This window comes from Salvelinus fontinalis, chromosome 8 (genome assembly GCF_029448725.1).
Source record: "Salvelinus fontinalis isolate EN_2023a chromosome 8, ASM2944872v1, whole genome shotgun sequence".
Classification (NCBI taxonomy): domain Eukaryota; kingdom Metazoa; phylum Chordata; class Actinopteri; order Salmoniformes; family Salmonidae; genus Salvelinus; species Salvelinus fontinalis.
The window spans coordinates 10,658,672-10,685,974 of NC_074672.1; the positions used below are offsets into that span (position 1 = coordinate 10,658,672).

The window sequence follows — 27,303 nt, forward strand, 5'->3', positions numbered from 1 at the left end:
GGGATTATTAGGTGACCATGATGGTTTGAGGGCCAGATTGGGAATTTAGCCAGGACACCGGGCTTAACACCCCTACTCTTACGATAAGTGCCATGGGATCTTTAATGACCTCAGAGAGTCAGGACACCCGTTTAACGTCCCATCCGAAAGACGGCACCCTACACAGGGCAGTGTCCCCAATCACTGCCCTGGGGCATTGGGATATTTTATTAGACCAGAGGAAAGAGTGCCTCCTACTAGCCCTCCAACACCACTTCCAGCAGCATCTGGTCTCCCATCCAGGGACTGACCAGGACCAACCCTGCTTAGCTTCAGAATCAAGCCAGCAGTGGTATGCAGGGTGGTATGCTGCTGGCTAGCAGAGAGAACAGTCTAAGAGTTGGGTGGCTGGAGTCTTTGACAATTCTTAGGGACTTCCTCTGACACCGCCTGGTATAGTGGTCTACAATGATGTACTGGGCCGTACACACTACCCTCTGTAGCGCCTTATGGTCAGATGGAAAACAGTTGCCATGCCAGGCGGTGATGCAGCCAGCCAAGATGCTCTCAATAGTGAAGCTGTAGAACTTTTCAGCCTCCTGAGGGGGAAGAGTTATTTTCACGCCCTCTTCACGTGTGTTTGGACCATGATAGGTTCTTAGTAAAGTGGACACAGAGGAACTTAAAGCTCTTGACCCGCTCCATGACAGCCCTGTCGATGTGAATAGGGGCGTGCTCGGCCCTCCATTTCCTGTAGTCCACGATCAGCTCCTTTGTCTTGCTGATGTTGAGGGAGAGGTTTTTGTCTCTTTGTCTCTGACCTCCTCCCTATAGGCTGTCTCATCGTCGTTGGTGATGAGGCCTACCACTGTTGTGTAGTCGGCAACATTAATGATGGAGTTAGATTCATGCAGACCACGCAGTTGTGGGTAAACATGGAGTACAGGAGGGGCCTACGCACGCACCCCTGAGAGGCCCCTGTGTTGAGGATCAGCGTGGCGGATGTGTTGTTACCTACCCTTACCACCTGGAGGCGGCCCGTCAGGAAGACCAGGATCCAGTTGCAGAGGGAGGTGTTCAGTCCCAGGGTCCTTAGCTTAGTGATGAGCTTGGAGGGCACTATGGTGTTGAACGCTGAGATGTAGTTAACGAACAGCATTCTCAAGTATGTGCTCCTTTTGTCCAGGTGGGAAAGGGCAGTGTTGAGTGCAGTAGAGATTGCGTCATCTGTGGATCTGTTGGGCGGTATGCGAATTGGAGTGGGTCCAGGGTGTCTGGGTGATGGTGTTGATGTAGGCCATGACCAGACTTTCAAAGCATTTTATGGCTACAGGACGGCTCATTATAAGCCAGGACGGCTCATTATAATGGCTGGAACATGAATGGAAACCATGTGTTTGATGTATTTGGTACTATTCCACTAATTCCGCTCCAGTCATTACCCCGAGCCCGTCCTCCCCAATTAAGGTGCCACCAACCTCCTGTGCTACAGAGTGCTACGGGACGACAGACATTTAGACAGGTTACCTTGGCGTTCTTGTGCACAGGGACTATGTTAGTCTGCTTGAAACATATAGGTATTACAGACTGGGTCGGGGAGAGGTTGAAAATGTCTGTGAAGACACTTGCCAGCTGATAAGCGCATGCTCTGAGTGCGCATCCTGGTAATTCGTTTGGCCTTGCGAGGGAGAGCTTTGTAGGCGTCTCTGTGTGTGGAGTAAAGGTGATAGAGTTTTTTCCGGCTGTAGTTGCACAGGTGACATGCTGGTAGAAATTAGGTCAAACAGATTTTTTCCTCCATTAAATTCACTGGCCACTAGAAGTACAACCTCCGGGTGAGTATAGATGAAATATAGATATGAGGTATTCTAATTCAGATGAGCAGAACCTCGAGACTTCCTTAATATTATAGAACGCACCAGCTGTTGTTAATAAAGAGAAACCCCCCAAATGTGCTATGTTCTTGTTCAGCCACGACTCAGAGAAACATAGTATATAACAATTATTTTTTTACATTTAACCTTAATTTAACTAGGCAAGTCAGTTAAGAACAAATTCTTATTTACAATGACAGCCTAGGAACAGTGGGTTAACTGCCTTGTTCAGGGTCAGAACAACAGATATTTAGGTTGTCCTAGCAACCTCTTGGTTACTGGTCCAACGCTCTAACCACTAGGCTGCCACCCCACTCATTGAAGTAGAAATCCTCATCCAAATTGAGTTTAGTGATTACTGTTCTGATGTCCAGTAGCTCTTTGCGGTCATAGGAAAGGATGGCGTAAATATGATGTACAAAAAAAGTTAAGATCAGTGCAAAAAAACACACAAAATAGCACAATTGGTCCGGAGCCCGTAAAAATGGCTACTATTCCCTCTAGTGGAATTACCTCAACAATATCTGGCCCTAAACAGAAAGTACACAGGGCAGAATACTTGACCACTTTGATTGACCTAAAATCAAGAAAATCCTTGACTATGTATAGACTCACTGAGCATAGCCTTGCAATTGAGAGAGGTCGCCATAGCCAGACCTAGCTCTCATGAAAAAACTGTGCCCACTGTCCACAAAATTAGGTGGAAACTGAGCTGCACTTCCTAACCTCCTGCCAAATGTGTAACTATATTAGGGCTGTCCCTGACTAAAAAAATTAAACGTCTTCTTTTCTTTCGACTAATCGATTGGTTGAAATTTGTTTACGTGTATTTTTCCATATATAGACACACCCTATGTGTTTTAATAAAATCAACTATATGCATTGAGCATACAGTTTGATGAAATAAGACAAATGCCTCAAAGAAGGCACCAGAGATAACCAGAAGAAAAAAAACGTAATCTAACCCAACTACTCTCCTCCCGCTCCTGCTGGCTTTCGCAGATTCTGCCATTACTCTCCTGAAGTTGCCGGTAATAGTTTACACGAGGAGTCGGCAACCTTTCTCATGTGGAATGCCAATTTGTCTTACAATTTCTACAGATCTGCATGGCAGTTATGGTTTTCATATGCACATTTTCGTGAAACAGCTTAATTTAATTTCTAATAACGTCATCATTAGAGGTCGACCGATTATGATTTTTCAATACCGATACCGATTATTGGAGGACCAAAAAAAGCCGATAACGATTAATCAGACGATTTATAAAAATGTATTTATTTATTTATTTGTAATAATGACAATTACAACAATAATACTGAATGAACACTTTTCTTTTAACTTAATATAATACATCAATCAAATCAATTTAGCCTCAAATAAATAATGAAACATGTTCAATTTGGTTTAAATAATGCAAAAACTAAGTGTTGTAGAAGAAAGTAAAAGTGCAATATGTGCAATGTAAAAAAAGCTAACGTTTAAGTGTGAGGGTGTTGGTGAATGGAAAAATGCAGAGTCAGGCGCAGGACACAGATATGAGTAATAGTCCAAAATTTACTTTTAACATAAGTAAAGTTCCAACAAGGGAAAACACAATAATCCAGAGCACTAACAACACGAACCCACATGACAAACAATAACGCACAAAACAGAGAGGGAAGCCAGAGGGTTAAATAAGGAACATAATTAATGGAATAGAAATCAGGTGTGTATGATAAAGACAAAACAAAACAAAAATGAAACATGGATCGGTGGTGACTAGAAAGCCGGTGACGTCGACCGACGAACGCCGCCCGAACAAGGAGAGGGACCAACTTCGGCCGAAGTCGTGACAGTACCCCCCCTTGACGCGCGGCTCCAGCAGCGCGCCGCCACCGGCCTCGGGGACGACCCGGAGGACGAGGCGCAGGGCGATCCGGATGGAGGCGGTGAAATTCCTGCAGTAATGATGGATCCAGGATGTCCTCCACCGGCACCCAGCATCTCTCCTCCGGACCGTACCCCTCCCACTCCACAAGGTACTGAAGGCCTCTCGCCCGACGGCTTGAGTACATGATGGCTCGCACAGTATACGCCGGGGCCCCCTCGATGTCCAGAGGGGGCGGAGGAACCTCCCGCACCTCAGACTGCTGGAGCGGACCAGCCACCACCGGCCTGAGGAGAGACACATGGAACGAGGGGTTAATAGGGTAATCAGGGGGGAGTTGTAACCTATAACAAACCTCGTTCAATCTCCTCAGGACTTTAAATGGCCCCACAAACCGCGGACCCAGCTTCCGGCAGAGCAGGCGAAGGGGCAGGTTTCGGGTCGAGAGCCAGACCCGGCCTCACTGCGGTGGCGGTTGGCACTCGCCTTCTGCCGCATGATGGCCCGTAGACGCACATGAGCAGTGTCCCATGTCGCCTCCGAGTGCCGAAACCATTCATCCACCGCAGGAGCCTCGATCTGGCTCTGATGCCAAGTTGCCAGGACCGGCTGATAACCTAGCACACACTGGAAAGGGGATAGGTTAGTGGAAGAGTGGCGAAGGGAGTTTTGGGCCATCTCCGCCCAGGGGAAGAAAACCGACCACTCCCCCGGCCGGTCCTGGCAATAGGACCGCAGAAACCTACCCACATCCTGGTATACTCTCTCCACCTGCCTGTTACTCTCGGGGTGAAAACCTGAAGTGAGGCTGACCGAGACCCCCAGGCGTTCCATAAACGCCATCCAGACTTTAGACGTGAATTGGGGACCCCGATCAGAAACTATATCCTCAGGCACCCCGTAGTGCCGGAATACGTGGGTGAACAGGGCCTCCACAGTCTGTAGAGCCGTAGGGAGACCGGGCAAAGGAAGGAGGCGGCAGGACTTAGAAAACCGATCCACAACGACCAGGATCGTGGTATTACCCCGTGACGGGGGAAGATCCGTCACGAAATCCCCCGATAGGTGTGACCACGGTCGTTGTGGAACGGGAAGAGGCTGTAATTTCCCTCTGTGCAGGTGTCTAGGTGCCTTGCACTGTGCGCACACCGAACAGGAGGAAACATTAACCCTCGCGTCCTTAGCTAAAGTGGGCCACCAGTACTTCCCATCAAGACAGCGCACTGTCTGACCGATGCCAGGATGACCAGAGGAGGGTGACGTGTGGGCCCAACAGATCAAACGAGATCAGGTCAAACTTTAAATGGCCCCACAAACCGCGGACCCCACATCAAACGGAACGTACAGACGCCCAACTGGACACTGTGGGGGAGTGGGATCTGCACGTGACGCCCGCTCGATGTCCGCGTCCACCTCCCATACCACCGGTGCCACCAGGCAAGAAGCTGGAATTATAGGAGTGGGATCCGCGGACCGCTCCTCCGTGTCATACATCCGGGACAGTGCGTCTGCCTTAACGTTCTGGAAACCTGGTCTGTAGGATAGAGTGAAAACAAAGCGGGTGAAAAATATGGCCCACCTCGCCTGGCGAGGGTTCAGTCTCCTAGCTGCCCGAATGTTCCTCAGATTGCGGTGGTCAGTCCAAATGAGGAAAGGGTGATTAGCCCCCTCAAGCCAATGTCTCCACGCCTTCAGAGCCTTGACAACAGCCAACAGCTCCCGGTCCCCCACATCATAGTTTCGCTCCGCCGGGCTGAGCCTCTTTGAAAAGTTACCTTTGGTCTGGCATAAAGCTTGTGCTAGCGAACTTGCAATATTTTATACAATACTCTGGGTGCTCACAAGGCCACCTATAATTACAGGGGGAGGGAGGGTTGAGGAGGTAGGGAAGGGTAGACCCAGTGGGCAACATAAGTATAAAGAAGCCTCTTAGGTTTTAGATTAAAGATACAATGGGACCAATAGGGTTCAAAGGCAGGCCAAGAGATTCCCTGATTAAAAATAGAAAGAAGACAGAAGAGAGAGAGAAAGAAGAGGCCTCTGACTACAACCTTGAACACATAATTTTGAAAAAATTCCCCTCAGCGATGAATAAAGTACCTATCTATTTATCTAATTAAAAACAGTTCCGAGGTCCAAATCCCACTGCTGCGACCGTGTCTCAATATACTTTGTGTGGTAGTTATGACAGACAAAGATATAAAGTTTGGCGAACTTTACTGAGCATGTTTCAGTCAGCAGTAGTAACATAGTCAGTCAAGTGAACAAGTTTTCTGTGCGAGTGCATTTGTATTTGCCTTCAAAGGCTCTTCAAACCAGTCGCTCAGAACTGAAAAAAATCAAAACATATGTGTAATGTTACAAATTGTACTAATGAACGTAAAGTGACAATATCCCACAATTGAAGTTATGAAATACAGTAAAAATAAACTATACTCTCGAGGATATGGTTAGGTAAGCTAGCAGACATTCAACAAGTGCATTAATCTGGCACAAATGATCAGCTTTCTTTTAAAGTATGATTGAACTCATCGTCATCATTGGCAATGTTTGGGATTCCTGACATTTGGTTGGTAACCCCGTGGGGATTCATAGAGTGCAGCGCTGGCTCTGCACACACAAACACACTTCAGAGAGAGAGGGAAAAACTCTGGTTCTGCTCTGCTTCTTGTCTCTCAATCATTCTCTACCTGCCTGCTGAGTGACCCAGACAATGGGCCGGGGTTAGAGCGATGCAGCTGTGTTGGGTTGTAAAGCCTGTACAGCGGAACTGGGTTCAAATACTACTTGAAATCATTTAAAATACTTTCTCTGTGCTTGTTTGAACTTGCCTGGTTTAATTGATCAATAGAATAGTCCCAAAACTGTAACCCCCACCATCTGTCACTCTAGACACTACAGAGCAAACAAATTTGAAAGATTTAAAAAATATATTTCTAATAGTAATTGAACCCAGGTCTTCTCTATAGATACATTCCTCTGGCAGAGAGCAGCACAGTTGCTAACACTTTAGAAGAATAAGTCATGCTGTATTATCACACATACCAGGCTGTGTGAACGTTATTACTGGCAGCAAATTGCACATTAAGTGGCTGTGGTACGACTGAGTGCAAACCTTGTAATTTCTTGTTAGTCACACTAAATTAAAATATAATTCGAGCAGAGCTACATTCATTCAGTTTCCAAATATATATTTCCAGAACAACCTGACCTCTAACTCTCAAAGTGAGTACTGTACCTAGGAATGCCATCAGGGTAAATAAGAGTTTGTTCTTAAGTTAGTCGCCTGCTATTTGAATGAAGAATTGTACTACTTGCACCTTTAAATAAAGGTCAAATAAATACTGTAACAAGTATATTACAAATATTCCATCCAATTAACGTCCCCCTGATAACGTCAGGTCATACCTGTTGTCACCATGGTAATTATAATATCATTATGACCTCATTTCCTGTCCATTCCTCTTCTTCTCCTTTTGTTCACCCTCTCCTCCTCCTCCTGTCTTATCTTTCATCTCTCTTCAACTCTTCTGTTCCCTCAGCTTCCCCTTCCTCTCACCACTCTCTCGCTCTCCCACCACCCCCTCACCCTATTCTCTCCCTCTCCTCCTCCTCCTCTCCTTCCTCTCACCACTCTCTCGCTCTCCCACCACCCCCTCACCCTATTCTCTCCCTCTCCTTCTCCTCCTCTCTCCCTCTGTCTATTTATTGGGTCAAAGCTTTTCCCTATCCCACGACTTCATTTCTCTGATTATCAGTTTCATTCATATCAATTATGTTATTATTTACTTTTGTGCTATTTATTTATAATAGGGAGAAAATAAACAGGATTTTAATGGGATCAAGAGAGAGTGTAATTGGAGGGGAGAGAAAGAATGGTATAAACAAGGGATGAGAGAGAGATAAGAGCAAAGGTGAAGGACTAAAATGTGGTGGGAGAGAGGGAGAGAGGGATAGAGAAAGAGAGGGATACAGGGAGAGTGGGATAGAGGGAGAATCTGTCAAATCGAGCCAGGGAAAGTATGAGAAAGAAAACAAATTGAAAGCGGGACTTACGTCAGAAAGAAGGAGAATTAGATAGACAGACCAACAGACAGGTTGTAGAACTGTTACATAAAAGCACAGCTTTACTGAACTACATACATACTGAGGAAATAAACAATGGTTGCATCTCAAATGGCACCCCATTACCTATTCAGAGCACTGCATTCAGACACAAAGAGTTGACATTGAAGCATCTCTTATAAATTTGAACAATCAGTATAATCTCAATCTGAAAACATTCAATCTAATGATAAAACCATCACGTTGTTGCATTTGCCGTTTGTTTTTCTTTTTTAAGCACTTTGAGATTATTTCTGTAAGGAAAAGCACTCTAAGCAAGCAAGACAACAGTCTCTGCACGAATAATGCAGCACCCCCCTTGGACCAATTGAGATATCGCGTGTGACTAACAAATGTCAGTTAATTAGTATAGCTCCCGCCTTGGGCAAATCCGTTTAATTTAGTGAACAGCGGATCTTTATGGCAAGACGCATCGTTCACCTAACTTTAGTGAAAATCGTCCCAGTGCTGTCTGAGATATGGCGTGTGACTAACGTACGAACGAATGAAGATAAATCAACAGTCCCCTCCCTGATTACATCGTGGACGATTGTTATTATCACGTTTGTTTCATAATGAGGCCTGTAAAAGCTATTTATATCCTCATGACAAAACATATCAGGAAGAAGATCCCAATCAATGAAACAAAGTGTTCTTACAGTTTGTCTAGAAAGAAGAAGTCAAAGAAAGATGGTAGAACTATTGGCAAGAAGTCTGGACAAAGAGTGCTAAGACGTAAGAAGGGAGGGAAGGGGGATAGTAAGGCTACTCGTCTGTCCAACAAATTAGAAGGCAATTGAGGATCATTTAATAAAAATTGGATTAACCAAACCTAACAAACCATCAGTTTATTATCAAATCTTAGCCGCAATGTTTATTGCATCAAACAGAGGAAGCTTGTGACTTGCATGCTCCGATATAGAACAAGGCTGGACTATAGGACTATAGGTCATTTCCGCAGGCCCTGTGCCCTCTTTGCCCTCTCTCCCTCCAAAACAAACTCAGGGGGAGATTTTATAATTATTTGTTTTATGAGGTTTCTGTTGTTTTGTTTTACGCAGGCATGGAAACCATCTCCGGGGAAATGGGTTGGAATGGATTAGGCCACTCCTCTCTGGCATCCGTGACAACAGGAAGAACCAACCTCACTTCCTCCCTCTTCTCCGACTTCACATCCCTTAACAGTTCTCATGAAGGGGCAGGGTCCTATTACTGGATTATCCCCGAGAACGCCTCAGCCACCACGCCCCATGCCTTACCCCAGCCCAGGGTGAGGGATCTGGGTCTGGCCCGGGCGGAGATAGGGGTCCTGGGCTTGGTGCTGGCCCTCACTACCCTAGGGAATGGCTTCGTACTGTGGGTGCTGCTCCGCAGGAGGAAACACAACGCTCCCATGCATCTGTTCATGGTCAACCTGTGTCTGGCTGACCTGGTGGTGGCGCTGTTCCAGGTGAGACTGACACCTCAGAGATTAGAGTCGAATCCAGTTCTCTTGGGATTAACCCCAGCCCTGTTTTGATTGCTAGGCACCACATGTATACAGTAATCAACATCAGTAACCTATGAGTGACCTAAATCACAATGACATGGAGAGTGTGGTGAAGCTAACATGACCATGATTCTGTCCCTTCTAGTCTGTTTAACAATATGAATTAGTCAACTATTCATACAACTCGAAATCATTGTTACAGATATATGATCTTAATTTATTATGTTGCTGCAAATTTTCCTGCAAACTTCTAGTGTATTTGAGTTTTAAAAAGGCTTCTGAAGTTAGTAATTTTCACGTTGAAATTTTAGACTTGATTTGACATAATGAAAAATGTAGCAACCCCTACCAAAATGTCCATTATAATCCACATTATAATTCACGGTTTCTGTTGCTGCTGGATTATTTTCCTGCTGTAGCAAACTGGCTCAAATGAAGATCCTACATCTGTATATGGCCGTCCTAAATGACTAACACACATTCGCCTAATATTGTATGGTGGGTGCAGTTCTCAAAATGCAGTGGAAATGGCGTGAGCATTTAAATAAATATTATTATTCCATTGCTATGGCAGTCAGTCTACTCTGTTTTAATGTCCACACAAGCATGCAATGATTCATGGATTCTAAGTAGTCAGCTAGTATCTAACGTAGCCAAGCTCAATTTTCTCTTATTTCCTGTCGGCCCCTCAGGTTTTCCCCCAGCTGGTGTGGGACATCACAGAAAGGTTCCAGGGGCCGGATTTTCTGTGTCGCTCAGTAAAGTACCTGCAGATCGTAGGGATGTTCGCGTCCTCCTATATGATCGTAGCCATGACAGTGGACCGGCACTATGCCATCTGCTGCCCACTGCAGGCCTATCGTGGTGGGTCCGTGTCCCGCTGGAACACCCCTATTATGATGGCCTGGGGCCTGGCCTTACTTCTCTCTATACCACAGGTAGGAGCACTATCACTGACCTCTGACCCCCTGGCCCTGCTGCTCTCCGTACCACAGGCAGGTAGGAACACCGAGCCTAAGCTTGAACCTAAGCCTTAACCTCTAACCCTAACTCCATCATGACTGCCTGGCCCTGCTGCTCTCCCTACCACAGGTTGGCACTGTAGGGGACCGTTAGCCTAACCTTAGTTTTATGTCCACATCTCAACTAAACCCTAACCCTAAACCCACATCTCAGCTCAATCCTAACCCTTAACCTAGCTTCATGTCCACATCCCAGCTCAACCCTAACCAGTGGCGGTTCGTGCTGTTTAATATTAGGGAGGACAATTTTTATTTTTGATTAGCGAGGCTTTATTTTTTCTATTACAGCATATAGGATGACTGTCATTCCTATTCCATTCACCCAGTTCAATGTAACATTGATGGGTTTAGGACACTACATCATACTCAAATTTACCCTATACTCATTATGATATTACAACCTAGCCTACAAATGAACATTTATAACGTGGGTGCACAGGTCCAGAGACAAATTGGAGAAATCAAGATGACAGAAAGTGACACAATAAATACCCCCTTGCACACTCTTGCCTGCATCTAGCTGATCATAGGTGTAATCATTAGTCCAAACAGTTGCAAAACACTCCTTTCTATTGGACAAAATTAGGTAGGTCCCTCCCCGTTTCGTTTGCTTTCGTTGAAGAAATGTTTTGCAGCAGAACCACTGTAATGAACACACCCCTGATCAGTGACCAGACGAAAAATCTTCTCCAAGCCAAACCTTCATAATATAACCACTAGCTGCTACAAAGCCTACATCGTTGTTACCATATTAACATTATAGTCAACAAACTTAAACTAACGTGCTAGGAAACCCACAATCCAATCCATGTGTACAATCACGTCAAGCAGTTTAGCAGTTACAATGGGGGGTGGGCCCCGGAAGCAATCCATTCATAAAACCGAAAGCTTACCTTGACTTGGAAGAGTTGCAGTCTTGGAAATCCTTAGCCAGCTAGCTAAAGTAAATAGCATTCCTCTCTGTTCGAGTCAGGTTTTATTTCTATATTTCTATTACCAAAACACATTCTCATTGACATTAGTGACCTGGGAAATAGTTACAGGGGAAAAGAGGGGGGGATGAATGAGCCAATTGGAAGACGGGGATGATTAGGTGGCCATGATAGTATGAGGGCCAGATTGGGAATTTGCCAGGACACTGCGGTTAACACCCCTACTCTTATGATAAGGATCTTTAGTGTCAGGGCACCCGTTCAACGTCCCACCTGAAAGACGGCACCCTACACAGGGCAATGTCCCCAATCACTGCCCTGGGGCATTGGGATATTCTTTTAGATCGGAGGAGAGTGCCTCCTACTACTGGCCCTCCAACACCGCTTCCAGCAGCATCTGTTCTCCCATCCAGGTACAGACCAGGACCGACCCTGCTTAGCTCTCTCCCTCCCTCCCTCTCTCTCGTTCAAAACTGATCAACTATTGTTTTTCTCTCTCTTTGAGTCTACTACTCACCACATTTTATGGACTGCAGTGCTAGCTAGCTGTAGCTTATGCCTTCAGTACTAGATGGATTCTTTGAGCCTTTGACTGGATGAACAAGATGTTATTTCATACTGCAAGAAAAGTTGTCATAATTACTGTGTAAGTCTATGGAAGGGGGTGAGAACCACAGGCCTCCTAGGTTTTGTATTGAAGTCAGTGTACCCAGAGGAGTACAGAAAATAGCTGTCCTCCAGCTACACCATGGTGCCACCATAGAGAGTGCTGTTGAGGCTACTGTAGACCTTCATTGCAAAACAGTGTGTTTTAATCAGTTATCTGGTGACGTGATATATATTTACTATAGATTTATCACAAACGTTTCAACATTTTTATTTTTCAGAAATGTACTGAGTAGGATGGGCCTCCCCTTCCTCCACTGAAGAGCCTCCACTGACCCTAACCCTAGCTTCATGTCCACATCCGGGCTCAAACCCTAATCCTAGCCTCAAACACAACCCTAACATGACAGCCTCTGCCCACTTACCGTTTACTTGAGCTTTCACACAACCATTTACATATGTTCTGCCCTCGAGGCAGAGCTGCCCTCAGAACAATATAGAGGTAGGGACACTGGCCCTGCTGATCAGTATAGGCTACCTCGGGTGTGTACCAGGGACAGCTAGATGACATGCTGGCTCAGGAAATTAAGTCTCAATGGGACACTCCTGGGCCTGCAGTCAAATTTAAGATGTTCCATTTTTAGGCATATCATGAGATCAGTGGAAGTTTCCTAGACTGTGTGGTCTCCTGTTCTGTTAGTTGTGAAGGAAATTGATGTTTAGTTTGGTTTTGACTCCCTCACCCCTCACTCTTCCTTCCTCCCCTCCAACATTCCCCTCTCCCCAGTTGTTCATCTTCTCGCGGTCGGAGGTGTCTCCAGGAGAGTTTGAGTGCTGGGCTAACTTCGCTGAGCCGTGGGGACTCAAGGCCTACATCACCTGGATGACCCTAGCAGTGTTCTTACTGCCAGCACTAATCATCACGGTCTGCCAGGTACTGTCTACTACTGAAACAGACGCACACACACTGCCAGGCTTATTGATCACTGTCTGCCAGGTACGACAACAAGGACACAACACAGTGTGACCACAGAACAAAAATATAATAGAAACGTATCCTTTTTCCACATTGACAGGCACAGCGTTAACCGCGGTGCAATGCCCTTGGAGGGTGCATGGGATCAGAGACCAGCTGCCCTCCGTTTACCAGTTCACTTCCTATTTCATTATCCTTAAGGCTCTGGTCAAAAGTAGTGCGCTATATAGGGAATAGGGTGAAATTTGGGATGCACACCATATCTCTAAGCTATAGGCTACCTGCCACCCCCGAGAACATATAAAACACAGAATTAAAAAATGGATTTTGCATGAATAAAATTTGCTGTGTTTTGATGGAGCGATTTTTGGTAGGCTCTGTTGAATAAGCTGCAGGGAGTCAGTTCTATCAGATCAAGGACAGGCCGGACAGCTGGTGGGATAGATGGGGTGGCTGTACTGGCTGGTGTTGTGTAGCGTCCCGTGGGGGATAGAGACATTCTGGGCTACCTCCCTCTGGTCCAGTTAGACTCAGAGAGAGAGCAAGCTGCTCTATTTAAGGAAATATATTTCCAGGGTCCGGCTATTTGCTGTTTCCCCTGGCCTAATTAACACAGCCCACTGTAGACCTACTGCTGTGTGGCTGGCCTGTCAGAACACTACCCACTGTGAGGGACCCAGCGAGGAACCAGAATAACAGTCAAATGAACCAGATCCCAGCCAAAGATTAGGGACATTGAATTAATTTGTGTTTCATTACAAGTGTAGAGCTGGGTTCAAATACTATTTAAAATCTTTCGAATACTTTGAGTGTGTAATTTATTCTGCCTGGAGTTCCACCGGTGGGCGAGTTTGGTGTTTTGGCAATATTCTATTGGTTCCATTATGCCAAGCAAGCTCAGTCAAAACAGCTTAAGTATTTTTAATTATTTAAAGTTGTGTTTAAACCCAAATCTGATCATGTGACCTCCTTGCTAACATGGTTTGGCAAGACATTGATCTAAGACCCAGTTTCTCATGACCTGCTGGGGTCTTGTGCTTTTTCAGGAAACAGAATCTAGGACATTTAATTGAGTTAGAAAGGTCTATGTTTGGTGTCTGTGTTGGGATGATTAGGTTTAGGAATCGGTTCCAAAATACTTCTCTATGTGCACTCTTTTACTGTCTAAGTACATTTGATCTATTAGTATCTACAGGTAACTGCCAAAATAAAGGAAACACCAACATAAAGTATCTTTAGGGCGTTGGGCCACCATGACCCGCCAGATCAGCTTCAATGCACCTTGGCATAGATTCTACAAGTGTCTGGAACTCTATTGGAGGGATGCAACACCATTCTGAGATTAATCCCATCATTTGGTGTTTTGTTGACGGTGGTGGAAAACGCTGTCTCAGGCACCGCTCCAGAATCTCCCATAAGTGTTCAATTGGGGTGAGATCTGGTGACTGACACACAAACCCTTTAAACACTCTATGCTCCTTTGAGACCCCTCTTTCAAAGTCACTGAGATCTCTTCTTCTAGCCATGGTAGCCAAAATAATGGACGACTGGGCATTTTTATACATGACCCTAAGCATGATGGGATGTTAACTGCTTAATTAACTAAAGAATCTGTGTGGAAGCATCTGCTTTCAATATACTTTGTATCCCTCATTTAAGTGTTTCCTCTATTTTGGAAGATAGCTGTACGTTTCTATTAGTTGTATGTATTTTACTCTTTTAGTATCTAGCTACATACTTCAGACATATTCAGACTCATTAAGACACATTCATTCATTCACTCATTCATCTTATTTCTTTCTAATTCCAGATCCGGATCTTCAGAGAGATTCACAACAACATCTATCTGAAGTCAGAGAGGATGGTGTCAGCAGAGCTCAAGAAGAACAACGATGTCATCTTCCACTTCCACAGAGTCAAAAAGGACGACGACAGAGCGACCAGGGAGCAGGGGAGAGGGGGATGCAGAGGGGGGAGAGGAGCAGGAGGGGAACAGCTTCTAAAGACTATGAACAACAACCCCTCCAGCACTCTCTGTAACCCTCTCTTACCGCTCTCCCCCCAGTCTACTACAGCTGTTGTACCCTCAGAGTGCTATCCCTACCTGTCCCCCTCTCCACAATACAGCAGCTGTCACAACAACCACACAGCAGCAACACAGCAAAGCCCCTTCAACACCCCAGATAACCTAACCCTCCCCTCCAACCCCGGCCTCAGTGACCAAAGGGGCTCTAGTACAACTGTAGTTCCCCCATCATGTGACACGTGCTCACATGGATCCCATGGCCCAGTCACCTCAGGTGGTTGTGGTGGTGGTTCAGTGCCTCCTAACAATGGTGGATGCTACTGTCATGAGTCCTACACATCCTTCGAGCTCCCATCCTCCCCCCGGTGTGTCTCCTCTCCACGCCCATCGCTGGAGTACCCTCCCCCACCCCCCCGGGCCCTGACGCCCCCCTCCATCTCCAAGGCCATGTCTAAGACGGTGAGGATGACTCTGGTGATAGTGTTGGTCTACACAGTCTGCTGGTCCCCCTTCTTCATCGTTCAGCTGTGGGCCGCCTGGGACCCCAACCCTCCAGACCAAGGTTAGAGATCGAAGACGCACGCACACAGAACACACTTACTAAGCACACAAAGCATACTGAGCTCCAATGTATGTCCAAATATTTGGGTTACTGAGGTTAAAAATATGTTTTCATATCCACAGTGTTGGGAAGTAGTGAACTACATGTAATTCAACTAGTAATTTAACTACATTTTACAGTAGTTTAGTGGTAGTTGAACTGAATTCAAATCTAGGTAGTGTTTTCAGTAGTTAAAGGTCGATTCCGCCACTTCTCAACCTCATATTCACTATCTCCAGCACCATACCAGTATCTACATATGTAAAAGCAGCACGGTTCTATGATCCGTGGTTAAAAAGATATGAAGAAAGTTCCTAAAAAATTGTTCTCTGTGACATCATATTTCTTAAAAGTAAGAAAAACTTTCAACAAGTTTCTGGCCAATAGGAGGGTATTTTCTTGCTCTACGCGTCACCTCAATTCTCATGGTATTTGAAAATCATTGATGTCATCGAGTAGAACTTTTTAACTTTATATTTTTTTATACAAAATGTAAAAATGCACCATTTTCACGTATGTAGACACTGGTATTGTGCTGGATTAATGAAAATGAGGTTGAAAAGTGATGGAATTGCACTTTAATTACTTTTAGCCATGTAGTGGTATAGCTAACTACTGGAAATACAAACTATTTTTTTGCAAAAAGAAAAAAAAGGGTAAAGTAGGCAATCATTTTCTTTCTTTTTCTTTATCAGACCTGCCTAATTCTCACTTGAAACATTGTTTTTGTGTTGAAATCCTACAGTCCCACTTTAAAGCTGGCATGTTTTGGACTTCTAACACCTTTTTAAACACCTACAGACTTCTGGGTTGTACAATTGGATCTCTCTATTTCTACTACATCCATTGATACCAACCATCAGTCTGTGTGATTAACGGAGGCTGAGCTAGAGTGGTGTTTGTGAGACAAGGGTAGGTTCTTCTGACATCATATGACCCCAAAGTGATCTGTGCTTGCATTTTACAGTCTATGACATTTCAGATTTACATATGATATCTTTTCACGAAGTACTTTTTCAAAGTAACTTTAGTTCAGTAAACTACTATATTTTTCGTAGGGGTAGCTTTAGTGTAGCTTAACTTCTTTCAGTGTGAAGTAATTGGTAGTAGGGATTAGAGGTCGACCGATTATGATTTTTCACCGCCGATACCGATTATTGGAGGACCAAAAAAAGCTGATACCGATTAATCGGACGATTTTTAAAATTTATTTGTAATAATGACAATTACAACAATACTGAATGAATACTTTTATTTTAACTTAATATAATACATCAATCAAATCAATTTAGCCTCAAATAAATATTGAAACATGTTCAATTTGGTTTAAATAATGCAAAAACAAAGTGTTGGAGAAGAGAGTAAAAGTGCAATATGTGCCATGTAAAATAGCTAACGTTTAAGTTCCTTGCTCAGAACATGAGAACATATGAAAGCTGTGAAATACGGATATTTCAGTGAAATACGGAACCATTCCGTATTTTATCTAACGGGTGGCATCCCTAAGTCTAAATATTGCTGTTACATTGTACAACCTGTCATAATTATGTACAATTCTGGCAAATTAATTACGGTCTTTGTTAGGAATAAATGGACTTCACACAGTTCGCAAAAAAATATATACTTATGTATTGATTTTAAAGAAAGGCATTGATGTTTATGGTTAGGTTTGGTGCAACGACAGTGCTAAATCATCACCCGTTTTGGCGAAGTAGGCTGTGATTCGAAGAGAAATTAACAGGCACTGCATCGATTATTTACATTTACATTTACATTTAAGTCATTTAGCAGACGCTCTTATCCAGAGCGACTTACAAATTGGTGCATTCACCTTATGACATCCAGTGGAACAGCCACTTTACAATAGTGCATCTAAATCTTTTAAGGGGGGGGGGGGGGGGGCAGAAGGATTGCTTTATCCTAGGTATTCCTTGAAGAGGTGGGGTTTCAGGTGTCTCCGGAAGGTGGTGATTGACTCCGCTGTCCTGGCGTCGTGAGGGAGTTTGTTCCACCATTGGGGTGCCAGAGCAGCGAACAGTTTTGACTGGGCTGAGCGGGAACTGTACTTCCTCAGTGGTAGGGAGGCGAGCAGGCCAGAGGTGGATGAACGCAGTGCCCTTGTTTGGGTGTAGGGCCTGATCAGAGCCTGAAGGTACTGAGGTGCCGTTCCCCTCACAGCTCCGTAGGCAAGCACCATGGTCTTGTAGCGGATGCGAGCTTCAACTGGAAGCCAGTGGAGAGAGCGGAGGAGCGGGGTGACGTGAGAGAACTTGGGAAGGTTGAACACCAGACGGGCTGCGGCGTTCTGGATGAGTTGTAGGGGTTTGATGGCACAGGCAGGGAGCCCAGCCAACAGCGAGTTGCAGTAATCCAGACGGGAGATGACAAGTGCCTGGATTAGGACCTGCGCCGCTTCCTGTGTGAGGCAGGGTCGTACTCTGCGGATGTTGTAGAGCATGAACCTACAGGAACGGGCCACCGCCTTGATGTTAGTTGAGAACGACAGGGTGTTGTCCAGGATCACGCCAAGGTTCTTAGCGCTCTGGGAGGAGGACACAATGGAGTTGTCAACCGTGATGGCGAGATCATGGAACGGGCAGTCCTTCCCTGGGAGGAAGAGCAGCTCCGTCTTGCCGAGGTTCAGCTTGAGGTGTTGATCCGTCATCCACACTGATATGTCTGCCAGACATGCAGAGATGCGATTCGCCACCTGGTCATCAGAAGGGGGAAAGGAGAAGATTAATTGTGTGTCGTCTGCATAGCAATGATAGGAGAGACCATGTGAGGTTATGACAGAGCCAAGTGACTTGGTGTATAGCGAGAATAGGAGAGGGCCTAGAACAGAGCCCTGGGGGACACCAGTGGTGAGAGCGCGTGGTGAGGAGACAGATTCTCGCCACGCCACCTGGTAGGAGCGACCTGTCAGGTAGGACGCAATCCAAGCGTGGGCCGCGCCGGAGATGCCCAACTCGGAGAGGGTGGAGAGGAGGATCTGATGGTTCACAGTATCGAAGGCAGCCGATAGGTCTAGAAGGATGAGAGCAGAGGAGAGAGAGTTAGCTTTAGCAGTGCGGAGCGCCTCCGTGATACAGAGAAGAGCAGTCTCAGTTGAGTGACTAGTCTTGAAACCTGACTGATTTGGATCAAGAAGGTCATTCTGAGAGAGATAGCAGGAGAGCTGGCCAAGGACGGCACGTTCAAGAGTTTTGGAGAGAAAAGAAAGAAGGGATACTGGTCTGTAGTTGTTGACATCGGAGGGATCGAGTGTAGGTTTTTTTCAGAAGGGGTGCAACTCTCGCTCTCTTGAAGACGGAAGGGACGTAGCCAGCGGTCAAGGATGAGTTGATGAGCGAGGTGAGGTAAGGGAGAAGGTCTCCGGAAATGGTCTGGAGAAGAGAGGAGGGGATAGGGTCAAGCGGGCAGGTTGTTGGGCGGCCGGCCGTCACAAGACGCGAGATTTCATCTGGAGAGAGAGGGGAGAAAGAGGTCAAAGCACAGGGTAGGGCAGTGTGAGCAGAACCAGCGGTGTCGTTTGACTTAGCAAACGAGGATCGGATGTCGTCGACCTTCTTTTCAAAATGGTTGACGAAGTCGTCTGCAGAGAGGGAGGAGGGGGGGGGGGGGGGGAGGAGGATTCAGGAGGGAGGAGAAGGTGGCAAAGAGCTTCCTAGGGTTAGAGGCAGATGCTTGGAATTTAGAGTGGTAAAAAGTGGCTTTAGCAGCAGAGACAGAAGAGGAAAATGTAGAGAGGAGGGAGTGAAAGGATGCCAGGTCCGCAGGGAGGCGAGTTTTCCTCCATTTCCGCTCGGCTGCCCGGAGCCCTGTTCTGTGAGCTCGCAATGAGTCGTCGAGCCACGGAGCGGGAGGGGAGGACCGAGCCGGCCTGGAGGATAGGGGACATAGAGAGTCAAAGGATGCAGAAAGGGAGGAGAGGAGGGTTGAGGAGGCAGAATCAGGAGATAGGTTGGAGAAGGTTTGGGCAGAGGGAAGAGATGATAGGATGGAAGAGGAGAGAGTAGCGGGGGAGAGAGAGCGAAGGTTGGGACGGCGCGATACCATCCGAGTAGGGGCAGTGTGGGAAGTGTTGGATGAGAGCGAGAGGGAAAAGGATACAAGGTAGTGGTCGGAGACTTGGAGGGGAGTTGCAATGAGGTTAGTGGAAGAACAGCATCTAGTAAAGATGAGGTCAAGCGTATTGCCTGCCTTGTGAGTAGGGGGGGAAGGTGAGAGGGTGAGGTCAAAAGAGGAGAGGAGTGGAAAGAAGGAGGCAGAGAGGAATGAGTCAAAGGTAGACATGGGGAGGTTAAAGTCACCCAGAACTGTGAGAGGTGAGCCGTCCTCAGGAAAGGAGCTTATCAAGGCATCAAGCTCATTGATGAACTCTCCAAGGGAACCTGGAGGGCGATAAATGATAAGGATGTTAAGCTTGAAAGGGCTGGTAACTGTGACAGCATGGAATTCAAAGGAGGCGATAGACAGATGGGTAAGGGGAGAAAGAGAGAATGACCACTTGGGAGAGATGAGGATCCCGGTGCCACCACCCCGCTGACCAGAAGCTCTCGGGGTGTGCGAGAACACGTGGGCATACGAAGAGAGAGCAGTAGGAGTAGCAGTGTTATCTGTGGTGAGCCATGTTTCCGTCAGTGCCAAGAAGTCGAGGGACTGGAGGGACGCATAGGCTGAGATGAGCTCTGCCTTGTTGGCCGCGGATCGGCAGTTCCAGAGGCTACCGGAGACCTGGAACTCCACGTGGGTCGTGCGGGCTGGGACCACCAGGTTAGGGTGGGCGCGGCCACGCGGTGTGAAGCGTTTGTATGGTCTGTGCAGAGAGGAGAGAACAGGGATAGACAGACACATAGTTGACAGGCTACAGAAGAGGCTACGCTAAAGCAAAGGAGATTAGAATGACAAGTGGGCTACACGTCTCGAATGTTCAGAAAGTTAAGCTTACGTTGCAAAAAATAAATAAAATAAAAGATCTGATTGACTAAAATGATATAGTACTGCTGGCTGGTGAAGTAGCCTGGCTAGCAGTAGCTGCGTTGTTGAAAGTGAAGCTGGCTAGGTGACCTCGACAATTTCTCTAAATTTCTCTAAACTACACAATTATCATGGATACAAGGACAGCAAAGACAACTAGCTAACACTACGCTAATCAAGTCGTTCCGTTGTAATGTAAGTTTCTACAGTGCTGCTATTCGGTAGAAGTTGGCTTGCTAGCAGTGTTAGCTAGCAGTGTTGGCTAGGTAGGAGGACGGCAGCGCGGCAGGCGAAAATAGCTGGCTAGCTAACCGATAATTACTCAAAGCTACACAATTATCTTAGATACAAAGATAGTTTTCTTTGCTATGTAGCTAGCTAACACTACACAAATCAAGTCGTTCCGTTGTGATGTAATCGTTTCTACAGTGCTGCTAATCGGTGGCTAGCTGGCTAGCTAGCAGGGTTGACTACGTTACGTTACGTTACGTTAGGACGAGAATACCTGGCTAGCGAACCTCAGTGAACCTCGATAACTACACAATTATCTTTGATACAAAGACGGCTATGTAGCCAGCTAAGTAGCTAGCTAAGATCAAACAAATCAAAGATAGCAAAGACAACTGTGTAGCCAGCTAACACTACACTAATCAAGTCGTTCCGTTGTAATGCACTCGTTTCTACAATGCTGCTATTCGGTGGCAAGCTGGCTAGCTAGCAGTGTTGGCTACGTTGCGTTACGTTAGGACGAAAATAGCTGGCTAGCGAACCTCAATAACTACACAATTATGTTTGATACAAAGACGGCTATGTAGCTATGTAGCTATGTAGATTATATGCAACGCAGGACACGCTAGATAAACTAGTAATATCATCAACCATGTGTAGTTAACTAGTGATTATGTTAAGATTGATAGTTTTTTATAAGATAAGTTTAATGCTATCTAGCAACTTACCTTGGCTTCTTGCTGCCCTCGTGTAACAGGTAGTCAGCCTGCCATGCAGAATCCTCATGGAGTGCAATGTAAGGCAGGTGGTTAGAGTGTTGGACTAGTAACCGGAAAGTTGCAAAAACGAATCCCCGAGCTGACAAGGTGAAAATCTGTCGTTCTGCTCCTGAACAAGGCAGTTAACCCAGTTCCTAGGCCGTCATTGAAAATAAGAATGTGTTCTTAACTGACTTGCCTAGTTAAATAAAGGTGTAAAAAAATATTCATTAATTTAAAAAAGAGAAGAAAATCGGCCAAATCGGTGTCGGTTTGCGATTGTTATGAAAACTTGAAATCGGCCCTAATTAATCGGCCATTCCGATTAATCGGTCGACCTCTAGTAGGGATGCACCGATATTACCTTTTTGGCCAATACCGATATTTTCCTTGCCCCCCAAAAAACTATACCGATAACCGATATTTAACATTTTAGCAGCCTTTTAAGCATTCTAGTACATTTAAATAGTTAACTCACACACACACACACACACACACACACACACACACACACACACACACACACACACACTGACCAAAATGTTATTTTGTTGACATTTACGCATGTCCCTATTACCAGTAAAACATAATCAAACCTATTTCTTTCACTTACTTGCTGTGCTGTTTCGTTGTTCACTGTTCAGTCGTTTCAGTCTCAACCAGGATTTCATCATACATGTCAAGCAGTGAAGTTTCAGCTGTCTGTCCATGGCCGCTCTTCCTCGGTGCACACTGTCACTGTGTCCGTTTTCATCTTGTCCAGCTGTGTAACATTTCACATAAACCCTGTTTCTTGTCTGCGTCGAAGTAGCGGTTCTTGTACGTAGCATCTACCATGGTGGCGACACAGTAAAGAGGCTCAAAGAGAATGCCACCGAATCGCTTGTTCACAGCCTCTTGTAGAGTACTTTTGCAAGTGTTAACCCCACGGTCTGTGTGGGCAGTTTTGTTAAGCAGGCGTTTCAATGCCATGACAGAGGGTATCACCTCTGCTGCAGACACAGTTGATTAGCTTATTTCTCCAGTCAGTTGTTCGAATGGCACTAGGAGTGTGTTCATGTTTCCAAGTTTCAAACATGTTCTCAAATACCATTGAAATGGCAGCAGCGGTATGAGAACCAGCACATTCTTGAGCATGCAATAGGGCTTTCCTCAGTACAAAATCCTCGTAGATCCACTGTGCTGTCAGACTCAGCATGCTCATGTGACTGGCATCGCTGGTCCAAATGTCAGTCAATCATGAGCTAATAGCAGTGACGCCCATAGCAAGTAGCTCAGGGATGTGAGTTTCAACAATACTATGTAACTCCAGTAGGGCAACATCTGAAAAATAGCGCCTACTTGGTAGTGTGTACCGGGGCTCGAGGTGCTCGACCAGTCGACGAAAGCCACCATCATCCACGACAGAGAACGGTTGATTGTCAAGGGCAATGAATTCCATTATCTTGGCATCAATGGATTCTGCCTTTGAGTTGTCTCGCTGAAATGCTCTTACTCTTTCAAATGACTGCTGGACTTGAACTTGTTAAGTTGTTGGAAGTGTGCTCTAAGTATTTTTCTGCTTTTGTTCTGTCTAGCATTGTATTTTTGTGGCGTCATTACGTCATCTACCTACGTTATATAGGTATGCACGTCAGCTTTGACATTGGTTTTGCACATTGGCGTTAAACTAGACATCGGGCCATTTTTACCTAATATCGTCCCTAATTGGTAGCTTGGTAAACTATCTTTTCAGAGTAGCTTCCCCAACACTGCATATCCAGAATAATGAAAGCTGGTGAGGAGAGGACGTCTCATAATAATGTCTGGAATGGTATAAATTAAACGGTATCAAACACATGGTAACCATGTGTTAGATGTGTTTGATACCATTCCATTTATTCCATTGCAGCCTTTACTATGAGCCCTTCCTCCGATTTCAAGTGCCAGCAGCCACAACTGATCCAGAACTAGAATTTATTTAAGGTCACCATAACATAACTCAACTAGCACTGTGTCAGGTGTCTGCTTACAACTTCAACACTGTGGGTTAGTTTTTTCTTCTCTCATCTGAAGCAGAACACACTGGCATGCCCATGCACACACACACACACACCACACACACACACTGTCACGACTCCTACCGAAAGTGGCTCCTCTCCCTGTTCGGGTGGCGATCGTGGTCGTCGTCACCGGTCTACTAGCTGCCACCGATCTCTTTTCCCTTTTCTGTTTGTTTTGTCTGTTTAGTTTCACCTGTTCGTTGTTGAGGTTGATTAGCTGGGCTATTTAAGCCGGTAGGCCCGCCTGCTCTTTGTGCAGGCTTAACTACTATGGCAGTACGTATTGTGTTGGGCATTTTGTTATTGTGCACCCGGTATTCTTGGCGAGCGCTATTTTTTCCCTGTGCGTAATAAACGCTATCCTGAACTTTCTGCCTCCTGCGCCTGACTCCGCCCAGATCGTTACACACACACACACACACACACACACTAAGCATACCTCAGTTTCAGTAAATAACCTGTTTATATCTCCTGTTGCTCACACCCCAGACAGATGTTGACATTTCATCAACAATAGCATCTGCCAAAAGCTCGCACACAGAGTTAAACACACACATGAATAGGCACCCAACGCATGCAAACACGCACACATAAGTCATCATGCACACACCGATTGCTATCAGCTGTGTAGTCTCTAGTCAACCCCCAGCTCCTTTTATCTTCCTAAATTGGCAATAGTAAAGAGGGAGGAGGCCAGTGCTTGGTGTCCTACTTATTACATAAAAACGGCATGTTAGAAGTAGAAAGTGGCCAAAGGAAATAGGTAAAGTTTCGAGATTTTTGTTCCAGAAGGAAATTTACAGCACGTCTAATAGTGCCAGAGGGAAACTAAAATGGAAAACCGTAAACAGTTCGTTTCCACACTGAATACTGGTACTGTTAAATAGTCACTACTCTCTGTTGTTGCCGAAGAGGAGGAAGGGGACCATGACCTCGATCTCTCCATGCCTATGTCCCAAATGGCACTCTATTCCCTATATTGTGCACTTGAAAAATACTAAGCGATAGACTAGAGAGCTATATCTGCCAGTGGATGCGGTACAGGTACACAGGTCTGTCCAGCAAGAACAAGTCAGATATCTTCAGAACAGGTTTATTACAGATAAGGGTTCACCACACCATACTCCTTGATTGACAGTGCTCACAGTGGAAGTGAGAGTGTATAAAAGTGTTTCTATGGAACAGAATAGAAAGGAATAACCACAAGTATAGGCTTACATACAATATACAGGCCCAGTAGATGGTATGGTGGTGGTATGCGTGCTAGTATCTCGAATACACATAAATACACAATCTCTATACTGCTTATGCCAAGATATAATGTAAGGGGCAAAACAAAATGCATAGGCTATAGTAACACACTTACAGCACAAAAGCCCAATTATTGGTAACCATATGATAACTATACATCAATTGAATGACATAGAAAGTAACTGAAATGTGACTGCAATGTACCCAAGGTCTGCACATGTGCAGGAGACCACAACAAGGAATAGTAACTGCCCCACCAGGAAAGGCACAGGCTAAATTAGATTACATACATACATACGACTAAATATACAGTGCAAGGTAGCATGAGGCTAAATAAAGGTTGTAATTGTCCATAAACACGGCTATAAGTGTAGCGGTCTTTATATGTACCACTGGAGAACCAAGAAATGAAGAGCGACACCACGGCTGTCTTTTAGGCTTTTATGTCGATCTGCAATAGTATTGTGAAAAGACAGGACAGGAACACATCAGTCTCCAATGCACCATCTGACAAGTTGTTCTACACAGGAGCATGAAGAAAGGTAAAACACATATCCTCTCTCACATCCCCAATACATTGCTAGGTGCTTTCAGTGTTGACAGTACCAAAATACAACAACTCATGTACAAAAACACTGCAACACAAACAAGCTACAACGTGAAATCGCCTCTATCCCATTCAGACCTTAGAGGGCCAAAACTACATCTCCCATAATGCAACGCCAGCACCAGTCGGCAGTTTAGCTAACCGTCTGCATCACAGAAAGGCCTGCTATCAAGCAACAGCAACAATTTTTAGCACTCTGTAAACTATATTAATAACAACAATAAAACTCTCAAAGATACATGTTTCAATAGTCTCACACTCCCTTATAACAATATCTACAGCAATAACCTTGGGATGTTTTATTTATTTCACGTTAGTGCTTTGTAGGACTGAGGAGAACGGGAGCTAACGTGTAATAACGTTACCAGGGTGTTAGTAGGTGACGCAAGCACCCAGATGAAATAAAATACATTTAATGAAACAAAACCCGAAGATGTTAACATCATTCAGCTACTGTAGCTGCCTACCTAACATCAACAGGCAGCACCAGTAGCGCAACAATTAAAAATAGACACCAAAAGTAAAGTTCCATAGCGATCTGACTCCCCCCCCCTCTGTCTGAACTTGGAATATTCCTGTTGACCCCCAACCTGATTGTTCTGTTCTGCCTTGTGTACTATTTAAATAATTTGAAGTTTGATGGAATAACCTTTTTAACTCTCCCACACAAGCTGACAATATGAACGTGAAAATAATATCGTAAAGGAGGCATGTGGTACACAGAGTATAAATTAGCTGGCATGACTGGCTAGCACCTAATTTACTTGGCTAACGTTAGTTGGCTAAAAGAGTAGCATGATGTAAAGGAAAATACCTTCTAAATATGGTAAATAAATTGACTGCCTTAGCAACAGCCAGCTAAAGAAGCAATGACATGTACAGTACTTACAATTAGATGCACGCAATAACAGAAATCATAGAAAACAGTCCAATATGTCCTTCCTTCTCTTCAGACCGCACGATCTCAATCTGATGGCAGGAGGTACACGGGGAATGCCGGACTGTGATTGGCTGATACAAGTGGGGTGATTTATAGGTACCACTTTGGTGAAGATAAGGTGTTGGGCAAACACAATTTAACTAATAGATTAGGGGTGATGAAACGGCTAAATAAGAGCTGGCCTTTTTAACAGCACTATTGTAAAGGAGTGTGTACACTTATTACAATGGAATTATAAACGGGGTATCAGTCCAGTTATTGGAAAAAATTGTATTCTAAGAAGACCTGACTTGTCAGTTATTTTAGTTATGGCTTCATAAAACTACAGTTAGAATAATAGTAATTAATTGATTCATCTGAAGCTATAAATTCTTTGAGAATCAATCGGAGTTCTTTCCCAGAATAATAAGACAAACACAAGTTCTTTATACAATCAAAATGCAAGCAGTTCATTCTAGTCCCGTGAGATCACATGGTACCAGTTAAAAGTTTGGACACACCTACTCATTCCAGGGATTTTATTTATTTGTACTATTTTCTACATTGTAGAATATTTGTGAAGACATCAAAACTATGAAATAACACATATGGAGTCATGTAGTAACCAAAAAAGTGTTTAACAAATCAAAATATATTTTATATTTGAGATTCTTCAAAGTTGCCACCCTTTGCCTTGATGACAGCTTTGCACACTCTTGGCATTCTTTCAACCAGCTTCATGATGTAGTCACCTGTAATGCATTTAAATTAACAGGTGTGCCTTGTTAAAAGTTCATTTGTGGACTGTCTTTCCTTAATGCGTTTGAGCCAATCAGTTGTGTTGTGAGAAGGTTGGGGTGGTAAACAGAAGATAGCCCTATTTGTTAAAAGATCAAGTCCATATTATGGCAAGAACAACTCAAATAAGCAAAGAGAAATGACAGTCCATCATTACTTTAAGACATGAAGGTCAGTCAATCCAGAACATTTCAAGAACTTTGAAAGTTTCTTCAAGTGCAGTCGCAAAAACCATCAAGCGCT

At 44.9% G+C, this 27,303-nt stretch overlaps 1 protein-coding gene across 5 annotated transcripts in view; it reads left to right on the forward strand.

The window, feature by feature from the left end:
- The window catches only part of LOC129860523 (vasopressin V2 receptor-like), a 51,559-nt gene that overhangs the window by 16,492 nt on the left and 7,764 nt on the right, over positions 1-27,303 (forward strand). For all 5 annotated transcript variants that reach the window (XM_055930976.1, XM_055930973.1, XM_055930975.1 and 2 more), the window contains exons 3-6: positions 8,887-9,275; positions 10,007-10,252; positions 12,662-12,808; positions 14,661-15,438. In XM_055930976.1, coding sequence (XP_055786951.1) covers positions 8,889-9,275; positions 10,007-10,252; positions 12,662-12,808; positions 14,661-15,438 — 1,558 coding nt within the window. In that variant the 5' untranslated portion in view covers positions 8,887-8,888. The remainder of the gene's footprint in view (positions 1-8,886; positions 9,276-10,006; positions 10,253-12,661; positions 12,809-14,660; positions 15,439-27,303) is intronic.